General features: G+C 39.9%; 1 protein-coding gene across 1 annotated transcript in view; it reads right to left on the minus strand.

Annotated features, from left to right (window-relative positions):
• The window catches only part of TOP1 (DNA topoisomerase I), a 95,916-nt gene that overhangs the window by 47,311 nt on the left and 35,030 nt on the right, over positions 1 to 13,575 (minus strand). Inside the window, exons 4-5 of the mRNA XM_032142397.2 lie at positions 1,617 to 1,740; positions 271 to 326 (exon numbers count right to left, since the gene is read on the minus strand). Of these exons, the coding sequence (XP_031998288.1) occupies positions 271 to 326; positions 1,617 to 1,740 (180 nt within the window). The remainder of the gene's footprint in view (positions 1 to 270; positions 327 to 1,616; positions 1,741 to 13,575) is intronic.

Here is a 13,575-nt window from a genome sequence, read left to right on the forward strand (position 1 = left end):
CAAATCAAATCTCAATTTTTAAAAATCTCTCCTGTCAACCTTCTCTATTCGAAATAACCTTCTGGAAAATGTGCTGGTCAGTCTCACTATATGGCACTGTAGAAAGACTCAGGTTGGCTTATACCAAGTCTTCTCACTGCTGAGTTTCTGGGAACCATCAAGATGGCCAGGTCAATGGGTTTTGCGTTAACTCAGACAACACTACAACACAGGCAGCTGGCCTGCTGCCCACCCAGAGAAAGGGAAGCCCACGCAGCAGCAAACTCTTACCTAGAGAAGCCATTTTCCTTCTCCTTCTTTATTTTTGCATCCCCAGAGGCTCGAACCTGAAAAGTAAAACAACAGTAACTAGTACCTTGAAAGGACTAAATTTGAAGAAACCTCTTTTTGAGAATACGTAGCATCAATTCTTGGGACATCATGATCACAGGCTGGCTCTTATGTTAGCAAAACTGAAAAGATGAACTAAAGGTCCTGACATTTGTGTCCAAAACTCGTTTTTAACAATTCTTCTGGGTGAAACTGTCCAACTCATTGAGAAAGGTTTCCCTTCAAAATGGCAGCTTTTTACTTTTAAATGGTGGCAGGTCTCTTTTCCCCAATAAATATGTTCCACTACTCAAGAATTTGCCATTGGCAGTGCAGAGAGGAAACAAAAGCAAAAACCAAACAAACAAAACATATAAACTGGGCCAGATGTGATGGCTCATGCCTGTAATCCCAACACTTTGGGAGGATGAGGTGGGAGGACTGCTTGAGGCCAGGAGTTCGAGACTAGCCTCGCCAACACAGTGAGACCCCCGTCTTTATTTAAAAAACAAACAAACAAAAAAGTAGTCTATGCCCTGCCTTCTCTGACTTAGGCAAAGTATACTCATGACCCCCTCCCCCTTTGACTTCCTGCTTTCTAGATTCGTCAGAAAATTTATCTTTCAAAAAAATCTTCATATATACACACAAAGGGATACACACACACATACAGATATACAGAGTATCTCTGGAAGGATACAAAACATAATCAGTAGAGTGGTTGCCTCTGAGAAGGATGGGAGACAGTGAGTCAGGGGTGAAGAGATGTCTTCTTCACCATATTCCTTATTTCATAGTATCTGAATTTACCAAGTACAAAAATTACTTTTGCAAAACTAAAATAAAAACAATCTCTTTTTAAAACTATACAGAGTATTATTCATTCTCAGCCGGGTGAGCCTAGTCCTTTTTAGAAGGCTTGCAGTGGTTATGCTGGAACCAAAAGCCACAAAGGACACCAGCATCACTAAATTTTCACTTGGGAAGAACCTCTAATGAACAGAAGACCAACAAGGCATTAGGCCTTCTCCCAAAAACAATTAGTTTTTCCTAATGCATTCTCAATGCATCCATTGGCAATATAAAGTAAAAAAGGTAATGATAGGGACAGATCTGCTACTGTGAGACATATGGTGGTAAAAGGCTTAGTTTTTATAGTTTAGGACTAAAGTTTGCTCTAAATTCTCCTGACAAGAGACCTTTCACTTCAAGACCAAGGGATCTTACTATGCAATTAAGATACCTGCTTTTAAAGGTAAACAAAAGTGCATCCATGTCCCTTCCTCCCCTACTAGAAAACTCTGTACCTTTTCCTCTTTTCGTTTTTCCTTGTCTCTGTCTTTATGTTTGTCTTTATGCTTTTCTGAGCTTCCATCTTTGTGTTTGGTCTTCTCCTTCTCTTTGTGTTTCTTTTCAGAATCTTTATGTTCACTGTAAAAAGTTAAGTCACAAAGCATTAGCCCAGAGTAGGGACCACAAGGATTTGTTTCACAAGATATCCTAAGGTAACATGAACCGTGGAAACTTACAGTACTTAAACAAACAGTACCGACAGAAGGTTCAAGTAGAGGGTCTTGGCTACATCGGACTTTTTCTTGTTTGATGTTTTTATTTTTGCAAAGAACAGAAATCATCATTCTAGACACACCAGGACATTTTTTTTTAAAGTGACTAAGAATACACAGCCAGCCCTGTGTATTTCTGCAACATTCTACCAGCACAAAAACAATAATGAAAGCTCCAACTTCAGCATTCATATCTGATGTGAGGAGGTTAAAACCAACTCACCAAAAATGTGTTTGGTGGCTTTGTGCCAGACTCGAAACATACCACACACGTAGCCAAGCCAGGGTTTATTTCCTGGCTAGGAATACAGTGGGTATTTCCTTCTAGTTTTAACTAGGCAGGTTAGTCACTTCTAGATGGGACTCACATTAGTCCTTTCCTCACAATAAGAAAAGACCCATCTGAGCAGTATGGCCATTTTCACGATATTGATTCTTCCAACCCATGAGCATGGAATGTTCTTCCATTTGTTTGTATCCTCTTTGATTTCATTGAGCAGTGGTTTGTAGTTCTCCTTGAAGAGGTCCTTCACATCCCTTGTAAGTTGGATTCCTAGGTATTTTATTCTCTTTGAAGCAATTGTGAATGGGAGTTCACTCATGATTTGGCTCTCTGTTTGTCTGTGATTGGTGTACAAGAATGCTTGTGATTTTTGTACATTGATTTTGTATCCTGAGACTTTGCTGAAGTTGCTAATCAGCTTAAGGAGATTTTGGGCTGAGACAATGGGATTTTCTAGATATACAATCATGTCATCTGCAAACAGGGACAGTCGTGAAAATGGCCATACTGCCCAAAGTAATTTATAGATTCAATGCCATCCCCATCAAGCTACCAATGACTTTCTTCACAGAATTGGAAAAAACTACTTTAAAGTTCATATGGAACCAAAAAAGAGCCCGCATTGCCAAGTCAATCCTAAGCCAAAAGAACAAAGCTGGAGGCATCATGCTACTTGACTTCAAACTATACTACAAGGCTACAGTAACCAAAACAGCATGGTACTGGTACCACAACAGAGATATAGATCAATGGAACAGAACAGAGCCCTCAGAAATGATGCCGCATAGCTACAACTATCTGATCTTTGACAAACCTGACAAAAACAAGAAATGGGGAAAGGATTCCCTATTTAATAAATGGTGCTGGGAAAACTGGCTAGCCATATGTAGAAAGCTGAAACTGGATCCCTTCCTTACACCTTATACAAAAATTAATTCAAGATGGATTAAAGACTTAAATGTTAGACCTAAAACCATTAAAATCCTACAAGAAAACCTAGGCAATACCATTCAGGCCATAGGCGTGGGCAAGGACTTCATGTCTAAAACACCAAAAGCAATGGCAACAAAAGCCAAAATTGACAAATGGGATCTCATTGAACTAAAGAGCTTCTGCACAGCAAAAGAAACTACCATCAGAGTGAACAGGCAACCTACAGAATGGGAGAAAATTTTTGCAACCTACTCATCTGACAAAGGGCTAATATCCAGAATCTACAATGAACTCAAACAAATTTACAAGAAAAAAACAAACAACCCCATCAAAAAGTGGGCAAAGGACATGAACAGACACTTCTCAAAAGAAGACATTTATGCAGCCAGAAAACACATGAAGAAATGCTCATCATCACTGGCCATCCGAGAAATGCAAATCAAAACCACAGTGAGATATCATCTCACACCAGTTAGAATGGCCATCATTAAAAAATCAGGAAACAACAGGTGCTGGAGAGGATGTGGAGAAATAGGAACACTTTTACACTGTTGGTGGGACTGTAAACTAGTTCAACCATTGTGGAAGTCAGTGTGGCGATTCCTCAGGGATCTCGAACTAGAAATACCATTTGACCCAGCCATCCCATTACTGGGTATATACCCAAAGGACTATAAATCATGCTGCTATAAAGACACATGCACACGTATGTTTATTGCGGCACTATTCACAATAGCAAAGACTTGGAACCAACCCAAATGTCCAACAACAATAGACTTGATTAAGAAACTGTGGCACATATACACCATGGAATACTATGCAGCCATAAAAAATGATGAGTTCGTGTCCTTTGTAGGGACATGGATGAAACTGGAAAACATCATTCTCAGTAAACTATCACAAGGACAAAAAACCAAACACTGCATGTTCTCACTCATAGGTGGGAATTGAACAATGAGAACTCATGGACACAGGAAGGGGAACATCACATTCCGGGTACTGTTGTGGGGTGGGGGGTGGGGGGGGCGGGGACAGCATTAGGAGATATACCTAATGCTAAATGACGAGCTAATGGGTGCAGGAAATCAACATGGCACATGGATACATATGTAATAAACCTGCACATTGTGCACATGTACCCTAAAACCTAAAGTATAATAAAAAAATAATAATAATAAAGCAATGATCTAGGTGGGCAAATGAAACATGAAACTATTAAATAAAATTTAAAAAAAAAAAAAAAAAAAGACCCATCTGAAAGCAAGGGCATAGGAGTGTTCTTTGTTAAAGGTTAAAAAGCAAAGTATGACATTATAAGGCAAGAGCCATGAAAATGTTCATAGCTTCTTACCCTGGGATCAAGCTCCTGGAAATTTATCTTAGGGAAATAACATTACATATAAAGATGTTTATTTTGGGCTGGGCGTAGTGGCTCAAGCCTGTAATCCCAGCACTTTGGGAGGCCGAGGCAGGCGAATCACGAGGTCAGGAGACCGAGACCATCCTGGCTAACACAGTGAAACCCCGTCTCTACTAAAAATACAAAAAATTAGCCGGGCGTGGTGGCAGGTGCCTGTAGTCCCAGCTACTCGGGAGGCTGAGGCAGGAGAATGGCATGAACCCGGGAGGTGGAGCTTGCAGTGAGCCGAGATAGCGCCACTGCACTCCAGCCTGGGCGACAGAGTGAGACTCTGCCTCAAAAAAAATTAATTAATTTAAAAAAGATATTTTGGTGCTTCCCTTAAACAACAACAACAACAACAAAATAAACAAAAACGAACAAACAAACCCCAGAATTGGATACACCTAACAAGAGGAGAAACTGTAATATATCAAATTATTTAACTGCTAAGCTATAATTTGAGTACCACAAATACATGTGGAAAGTGTTTATGACAGAAAAAGGATATAATAAAATAACTGCAACTATGTAAAAACATGCATGTGGTCAAAGACTAAAGAAGCAATAAGCAAAAACCACAAGTTGTAGTTTAAGGTGACAGAACACTATTATTTTTCAGTACACCAGGACAGGCAGTTAAGGAGCCTTGCTTACTGCACTAACCAATGCACAGGAAAAAAAGACTTCATCAGCAATGAGCTCATTAGGCTATGTCCACCCCATGAAGTTTGTTCTAAAGGGACATTTGACTACAGCAGAAGATCACAAAGGGTGAAACAAATGATGGCATGCAGTTAGGCAGAGCAACAAAATCTAGATCAGGAAAATATCTGCTATTAACACCCTGCACACAAAAGTAGCTACAACTTGAGATAGGTACTTGAGTGATGAATGGCAGAAACTTTAAGAAATCTAGCCAGGGAGAAACAGGACGCATTATACGTTAGGAAAGACCCAAGTATTGAAATAGATGGGAAAAAAAAAATGCCCACTTACCCTTGCTTACATATTTCTCCCTCTATATTACTCTCATTAGACTGTTATTTACATGTGACACACATTTAAATAACAAGTTTCTATAGGAGGAAAATTCTTTTTAACTCATGAGAACAGAGCACACTGGATGTGCATGGTTACAAAATTTCTCCACCATGCTTTTTGTTCTTGGAATCAATATGATGTTCCTCTAACTCAATGTGTTCTCATAATCTGTGTTTTTTACCAAAATGCAATGTTTTATTTAAAAATGTATCCCTTACTTTGTTTAAAAAAAAAAAAAAGTCTTCCAATTGCATTAGCACTCGTCTTATCTGTTCTCATTAATTTCGCCAAGCTTTAGAATGAATGGTCAAAGAGCAAGGTTGCTGAGATTATAATTGATTCTTCAGGAGTTAATGTATATGTAATCACAGGCACTTGGTTTTTATACTACCAGAAAAATGTTTGAGCTTACCATTCCATTATAAAAGCATGGTAGTTTTGTTTTACTAAGCATCAACTGTAAGAGGGTATACAGTCATCTATACAAGGTTTTGCCTAAAAGCAAAAAATCTGGGAACAATTGCATCTGTAATATTGATGAATGAATATACTGCCTCCCCCTGCCCTGCCAACTATAGTGGGGGAGGGGACGGCAAAACAAAATTCTACTTTCTAAGCAAGCATTGTACTTGGTATTTTCACATACATTATTTCATTCAATTCTCACTTCTGTGAGGCAGGTTTTATTATCTATCCCCACATCCTGATACAAACAGGAGACAATGGTTAAAAGACTTACTCAAAGTTGCAATGTTAAAAGTAAAGCTGGGATTTAAACTTAGTATTTCCACCTCCAACTTCAGAGAGCAGCCTCCACTACATATCAATACCCTTATATTTCCACTAAATTGATACCTACTGCTTAAGGTAGACTGGTGTTAAGAAACAGCCATGGTGAGTCTGAGACTTGCTATAAGGTCCTAGCTTTATTTTACCCTCAAGCAGAAACTTTCTAGAATAAAGATGTTTGGATACCTGAAAGGATAAAAAACCTTTGGGGTTGCTTGTTTCTTTTCTTTTTTTTTTTTTTCCATTGTCTTCCCATGAAACTATAAATGGCTAATTCAGGAATCTGAATTCATGAACACTCCATCTTCCTTTAAGTTCTACCTTCCCCTGACCCGTTCTCTTTCTCATTGAAAGCATTTCTTAGAATGTTAGCCAATTTCACTAGAAAACTGGCTTTCTGAGCCTTTTGGCAATCACAACATAGGTACCTACAAGTGTACATGTAGCCCTGCAGTTTTCAGCTTTGCTGTACATTATCACACCAAACAGAGATCAGGCAAAAGGAATCAACAAATGACAAGGCAAATGAGACATTTGCCAGGAAGCCAAAAGTCAATGATATTTCCTCTGCCTGCTAACCAGAGAGAAATGTATATAGGAAATTCAAAGTTCCTGCTAGAGTAGTAAACCCCTTTGTAGGTCACAATTAATCACAAAAACCAGAATGGGATGAAGCTATCATCCTGACTTTCCAAAGGAAGCCAAGTCTCCTCTACTCCTAACTGTTTAGGCATAAGAGCAGATTTGCATTTTTATACTAGCTGAACTCAGATGATTCAGGGTTAAGGACAGCTTCTGTTACAGGGCATTACATTGGAGACTGTTAGAAATTTGGGTTTATACAGCTCCACCAGGCTTCTGAATACAATGTGATCATCCCTACTTGTCAGGTGCTGTTACTGTCCCTGCCTCCACAAACAAAGAGAGCAGAGTGCCTGGGAGCCCAACCTGGCATCCATAACCCCCAAACCGGCAGGAGTGCTGGCAAAGAGCAAACCCCACTGCCAATCTTTCCTAGGAATGTGCCTGAAGGAAGTAGCAAAGGCACTGGGGAACAAGTCCTATGATACAGAAGCATGTCCAGGGCTGTGCCAGGAAAGTCAGAAACAGGATTTGGCCAGCATATAAAATGGAGTCAATGTGGGGTCAGTCAGGCTGACTCATCCATTTGAGCTTTTCTAACATGTATGTCTTTTTCCAAAAGGCTTAGGACATATTTGACTTTCATGGTAGCTAAAGAACTGTACTTTCCTCATTAACAGTGAAATGATGGAAATTCTGACCAATGCAGAAAGTTCATTTGCTGGCTGCCTGTTTTAAGAGATACTGTGTTATCTTCATACTGATCTTGTTACTCTTCCATACACAATAGACACAATATGTCAAAGTCACAAAAGGGCTTTAAAAGTACAATTGAAGGCTATAATATTAGCCAGTTTAGAGGCTGAAAAACAGCTGATTAATTATTGAAGAAACTTCAGTAGGGCTAAATTAGAAAAATGCTGGATACCCCGAAAGGATAAAAACCTTTGGGGTTGCCTTTTTTGTCTCCCCACCCCACCCATTTTGTCTTCTAAGAGTAGAAGAAAGGCTTAATATCAACCATAGGAAGGAAACCAAAGGTTGGACAAACATATTTTAAGAGTAAGTTTAGTCTGGGATATGCTGAAGGACAAAAATACAGACAGTAGCAGTCCTAGAACTTCTGTAATGGTCACACTTATGGATGAAATATGAATTTACCCCATGGGCATAAGGAACTCTGAACGAGAAAACAACTAATTATTGGCTAGGCATAGATGCTGACTTCTTGGTTCATAGTTTGCATCTGTATGGGGTAAGATTCCAACACACTAGCAGGGACTACAAAGCAAAAGTCAATGCTAAAGCGAACAAATGGAAAGATCCAAAGCCACCTTTCCAGAGTGTTCATGCCATGTGTTATGCTTCAATTGGCTGAATTCCATTAAAGAAAAAATAACCTGGCTGGACATGGTGGCTCACGCCTGTAATCCTAGCACTTTAGGAGGCCGAGGCGGGCAGATCACCTGAGGTCAGGAGTTCGAGACCAGCCTGGGCAACACAGTGAAACCCCATTTCTACTAAAAATACAAAAATTAGCTGGGCGTGGTGGCGCATGCCTGTAATCCCAGCTACTGGGGAGGCTGAGGCAGGAGAATCACTTGAACCAGGGAGTCAGAGGCTGCAGTGAGCCGAGACTGAGACTGCGTCTCAAAAAAAAAAAAAAAAAGAAAGAAAAAAATAACTTACACTATTTTTAAAGTGATGACAGCAAAACCTTTAGTCTATGATTCTTGTTGGAGCTAAGCAGACCACAGAAAAGGGTGACCAGGGTTTCTCTAAGGCACTTATATAGAAGAGTGGAAGAAAGGGTGGAAGTAGGGAGCCGGTAGGGAACAATGTTTTCCGTCTGGCAAAGCATTGTTTCTTTAGGAAAAAAGACCACCACTACCACGACAAAATACTGATATTCTGGAAAGCTAGAATGTTAGCTATGGGAAACCATTTAAATCTGTCCTCTATCCCCCATAAAAGTATTTAACAGATACTTGAGTAGCACCCAGTGCCAGGCACTTATCTAAACACATTTGATATCGGTAACAAAACTCAGGTTAAGTACTGCTATCTCCATTTCACAGATGTGGAAACTGAAGCACATACAAGTTAAGTAACTCACCCAAGGAACTACCTCTAATGAGAGAAACAGGATTTAAACTCGGGCAGTCTGGCTCCAGAGTCATGCACTTGACTACTCTGTTACTTCCCAAACAAAGCAAAAAAGCACTGTTAAAGGTAGAAGAAGCCTCCATATATTCTGAGAAAAGGACTTAGCCACTAACAGCCCAGCTACCTGTCTACTCCTCAAGGCAGCAGACCTCTGCAGGTCACATGAAGTTGGATCATGGGGATTCCTGTGAGACAGCACAGAGAGCTTCAAAGTCTTGGTTTAGGAGGGAAACTCATGATCCTTTCAAGGATAGTAGACAGTTAAAGCTTAAATGATGTTTGTTAAATTAAATATTTAAGTAACTTCAAAAGTTGCCTGTGGGAAAAGAGCGCAGCTTCTGAAATAAGCCAGTTTCCAAAAGGCACTAAGAAACAAGGGTTCCTTAATGTCCATCATCATTATACATTACAATGCCGATTATATATCACTAAACAAAATCACAAGGACTCCGGCGTTTTATATTATAGAAGTATCAAAACTTCAAGGTAAATGTAATTTCCTAGAAATTATTTAATCCTTTGTTGTCAGGCCAGAGAGGATAAAAGGATGTGCCCAAAGATGGCAAAACCGATACCCATTCTAACTCCCATTCCTCCCTTAAGTTCTTTGTCTCTATTAATAGCGTAAACAGCCACCCAGTTATCCAAGACAGGAACCCTTTTTCTTAGACCCTTCATGTCATTTGTGGCTAAGTCTTATATCCACTTTGCTCAACTATTTCCAGTGGCTTCTTGCTCAACTCAGAATCAAGTCCCAACATTTCCCCCCGATTTTTAGTTAGTGTAAGTAACAAGTCCCAACTTTTTGAAATGGCATTTAATAGTTTTGCCTCAAGCCACTTTTTTGGGTCTCATTTTCTACTATTCCACCTAACTAGATTCCTCCCAGAACAAAGCATATACTACAATGCCTCTATGTTTTGCTTATGTTTTTCTTTCTAACCATTACTTTCCATTAGCAAAATTTTAACCATCTTTGAATGGCTAGCTCAAATGCTGTCTCCACCATGAAATAAAACAATGATTATGGTGCACTATGATAGGGATAAATATTGAAAATATCAGGGCTCCAAATTGAATGCTATCAATAACTACTGAATTAGATTCAACTACCAAACTCAACAGCTCCAATTATCTGCATATTATACTAGGCTTTGTGGTAATTATCATCATCACCATCATTATCTCAATTATTTAGTATGTTACAGTTCCCAAAGAGCTATCATATACATAAACAAACTTGAAAGACTGATAAAGCAGGTATTGTTATCAACCCTTGACCAAAACAGAAAATGAGACCCAGAGAAGTTAAGCAGCTTGGATCATGACACGTAGCTTATAAATGATAGAACCCAGCCTCTTAACTTTTATCTTAGTGTGCTATTCAACATATCATACTGACTCCCATGTGAATGGTGGTGGTACTGAGTTTCCTCATTTCCAAACTGTTCAATCTTCTCTGCCTACCTATGTTAGTTGTCCATTTCCCCCAGACAGGATGATATAGTGATGCGTAGACAAAGGGAGGGCTTTGGCAAACCACTCACAAGGAAAGCAGCAAACATATCTTTTAAATTTTATTAATTTCAGAAAAATCTCCCCGAATCTGAGAACTGGATGCTTAATTCAAGCACATATTCCTAAAATCCTACATTCTCTCAATTACAATTCAGGTAGGATTTGGAACTAAAAGGAAAGCAGAAGCCAAAAGCATCCTTATTCTCAGATGTTTCTCACACTGACAGTACAGAATAGCACTGCCAATATGGCTGGAAAAGTACTTCCCTTGCTATTTCACAGCAGTTTTCTGTCTTCCCTTGCTTTCCACAAATTTGTCACTCCAGTGTGAATGCCAGGTTTAAAATTAGCAAGCAATGCACAGAGTCAAAAACTAGGAGGAGGAATTTCATTTCACACGATTCTCTTATTTTCTAAAATCAAGCCCCCCTCCCAAATTGCTTTTAATAGTATTCTGTTTATACAAGAGATCTACTATTAAAGATAAACAATGGATAAGAATGTAACCCTTTAAGAAAGGTAGCTCGTGAGATCCTACAAGCTACGTAATTCCTTGGCATCTAGAAGAGTATTCCTTTTGAGATTTATGTATTTTTTAAAAGAGGGCCGGCCATGGTGGCTCATGCCTGTAACCCCAACACTATGGGATGCCAATGTGGGAGCCCAAAAGTTCCAGACCAGCCTGGGCAACACAGCAAGACTGCCATCTCTACTAAAAACAAAAAAGTTAATTAACCAAGCATGGTGGTGCATGCCTATTGTCTCAGCTATTCAAGAGGCTGAGGTGGGAGGACCCCTTGGGCCCAGGGAGGCTGCAGTGAGCTATAATCACACCACCGCACCCAAGCCTAGGAGTCAATGAGACCCTGACTCCAAAAAAAAAAAAAAAAAAAGAAAAAGGATCTGAGGAGCAAAATATTAATGCTAACAGAAAGAAGCAGTGTCAAGAGATAAGTGATGACTGATGAAATTATCTTTTAACTTTGGTGTGAGCTGTTCTTGTGATGTTACAGGCCAGAAAAGAGAAAGACAGAGAAGAAGTTTTCATAGGTTCAGAATTTGATGAGATTAATACTTTCAGTGACAAAGATTTCAGGGATTTGGGGACAAAGAGAGATAAAGGCAGTGCCTGAGGTGATCTGACATTTTTAAACCTGAGCTTCCTACCATATGCATACAAGTAAGGGGTGCTTGTATTTAAACAGACAGTTTGGCTACAAAACTAACTCTTTTTACACAGGGAGGTATTTTTCACAGGAAGGAATAATGTAGTGGGGACTCAGGATCCTTGGTCTCGCATCCTCTTATTTCTGCTACCACATCACTGTGGGACTTTGAGCAGTGACCTCAGACTCCTGTCCACACAAAGAGAAGACAAGATGAAATGATTCTTAACACCTACTCCCTTGTTTTGCACCTTGCATGAGGACAATAAAGAGGAAACCAAATGGCATCTCCTGGGATGTGGATCCATAGCCCCATTTTGTTTCTGCAGAAAGGCTACTCTCCCACTCCAAGTCTGCAGTATTGCTACTGCACAGGAGAGTAAATGCCTCCTGGGCTTGGGTCCTAAGTGTAGCCTGATGACAAATGATTGGTGCTAATATCTAGCAGAGAAGGAAGGGACACGGAAACACATTTGAAACACTTGTTTTCTCGTAACAAATGGCCACAAAATTAGCTACAATTGATTAGCAAGGACTAGAATAAATGAAAGCATTTTGGAACAGAACATGCTAAATCCTAATTATTCTGGGGTTCAGATGTGATTAAATAATCCCCCAGATTTCTTTAATCTGCTACTGAAGAAATCGAAGAAACCCTAAACTATTTAAAAGATCAGAGGTACTTTAAAGGGATCACAGTGTATATAAAATTTTACTGGAGGCCGGGTGCGGTGGCTCAAGCCTGTAATCCCAGCACTTTGGGAGGCCGAGGCAGGAGGATCACAAGGTCAGGAGTTCGAGACCAGCCTGGCCAATATGGTGAAACCTCGTCTCTACTAAAAATACAAAAATTAGCTTGGCGTGTTGGCGGGCGCCTGTAGTCCTAGCTACTCGGGAGGCTGACGCAGGAGAATCGCTTGAACCCAGGAGGCAGAGGTTGCAGTGAGCCGAGATCACACCACTGCACTCCAGCCTGGGCGACAAAGCGAGACTCCATCTCAAAAAAAAAAAAAAAAAAAATAGTTTTACTGGAATATAACCAATATCCTTGCTTTGTTGCAAAGAGGTACTGTATCAGTAGACATCAAAACAAGAAGTACTTAAAAGTTTGCTTACAACAGATCATCTGATTAAACTGTTAAAATTTACTCATGTGAATAAGAAACCAAGGGCTAGATTTAGTCATGTCATATGTAAACAGAAACTCAGGCCAGATTTTTCCAATAGCTCTTGGCAAAAAGGCTTCTATTTTTATAGGAATGAAGAAAATACTAAAAGGCACAAAAGTGGCTGGGCGCAGTGGCTCACGCCTGTAATCCCAGGACTTTGGGAGGCCAAGGCAGGTAGATCACGAGGTCAGGAGATCGAGACCATCCTGGCTAACATGGTAAAACCCCGTCTCTACTAAAAATGTAAAAAATTAGCGGGGCGTGGTGGCGGGCACCTGTAGTCCCAGCTACTTGGGAGGCTGAGGCAGGAGAATGGCATGAACCCGGGAGGCAGAGGATGCAGTGAGCCGAGATTGTGTCACTGCACTCAAGCCTGGGTGACAGAGCGAGACTCTGTCTTAAAAAAAAAAAAAAAGAAAGAAAAAAGGCACAAAAGTACATACAACAAATTATTGAATTTACCTACAATATGATCTTGGAAAAGTATGCTTTTAAATAGATGTAAAAGTGTCATCTCTGCACATCTGTAGAGCAGTTCACAACTGAAGAGCTTCTATATTTATTGACTCCCATGGTTTCCCTGTGAAGCATGTATCAAAATTAAGATGAAGAAACTGAGTTGAAGAAGGTTCAGTAACCTAGCCAAGATCAC

The sequence above is a fragment of the Hylobates moloch genome, unplaced genomic scaffold (genome assembly GCF_009828535.3).
Source record: "Hylobates moloch isolate HMO894 unplaced genomic scaffold, HMol_V3 SCAFFOLD_21, whole genome shotgun sequence".
Lineage (NCBI taxonomy): Eukaryota > Metazoa > Chordata > Mammalia > Primates > Hylobatidae > Hylobates > Hylobates moloch.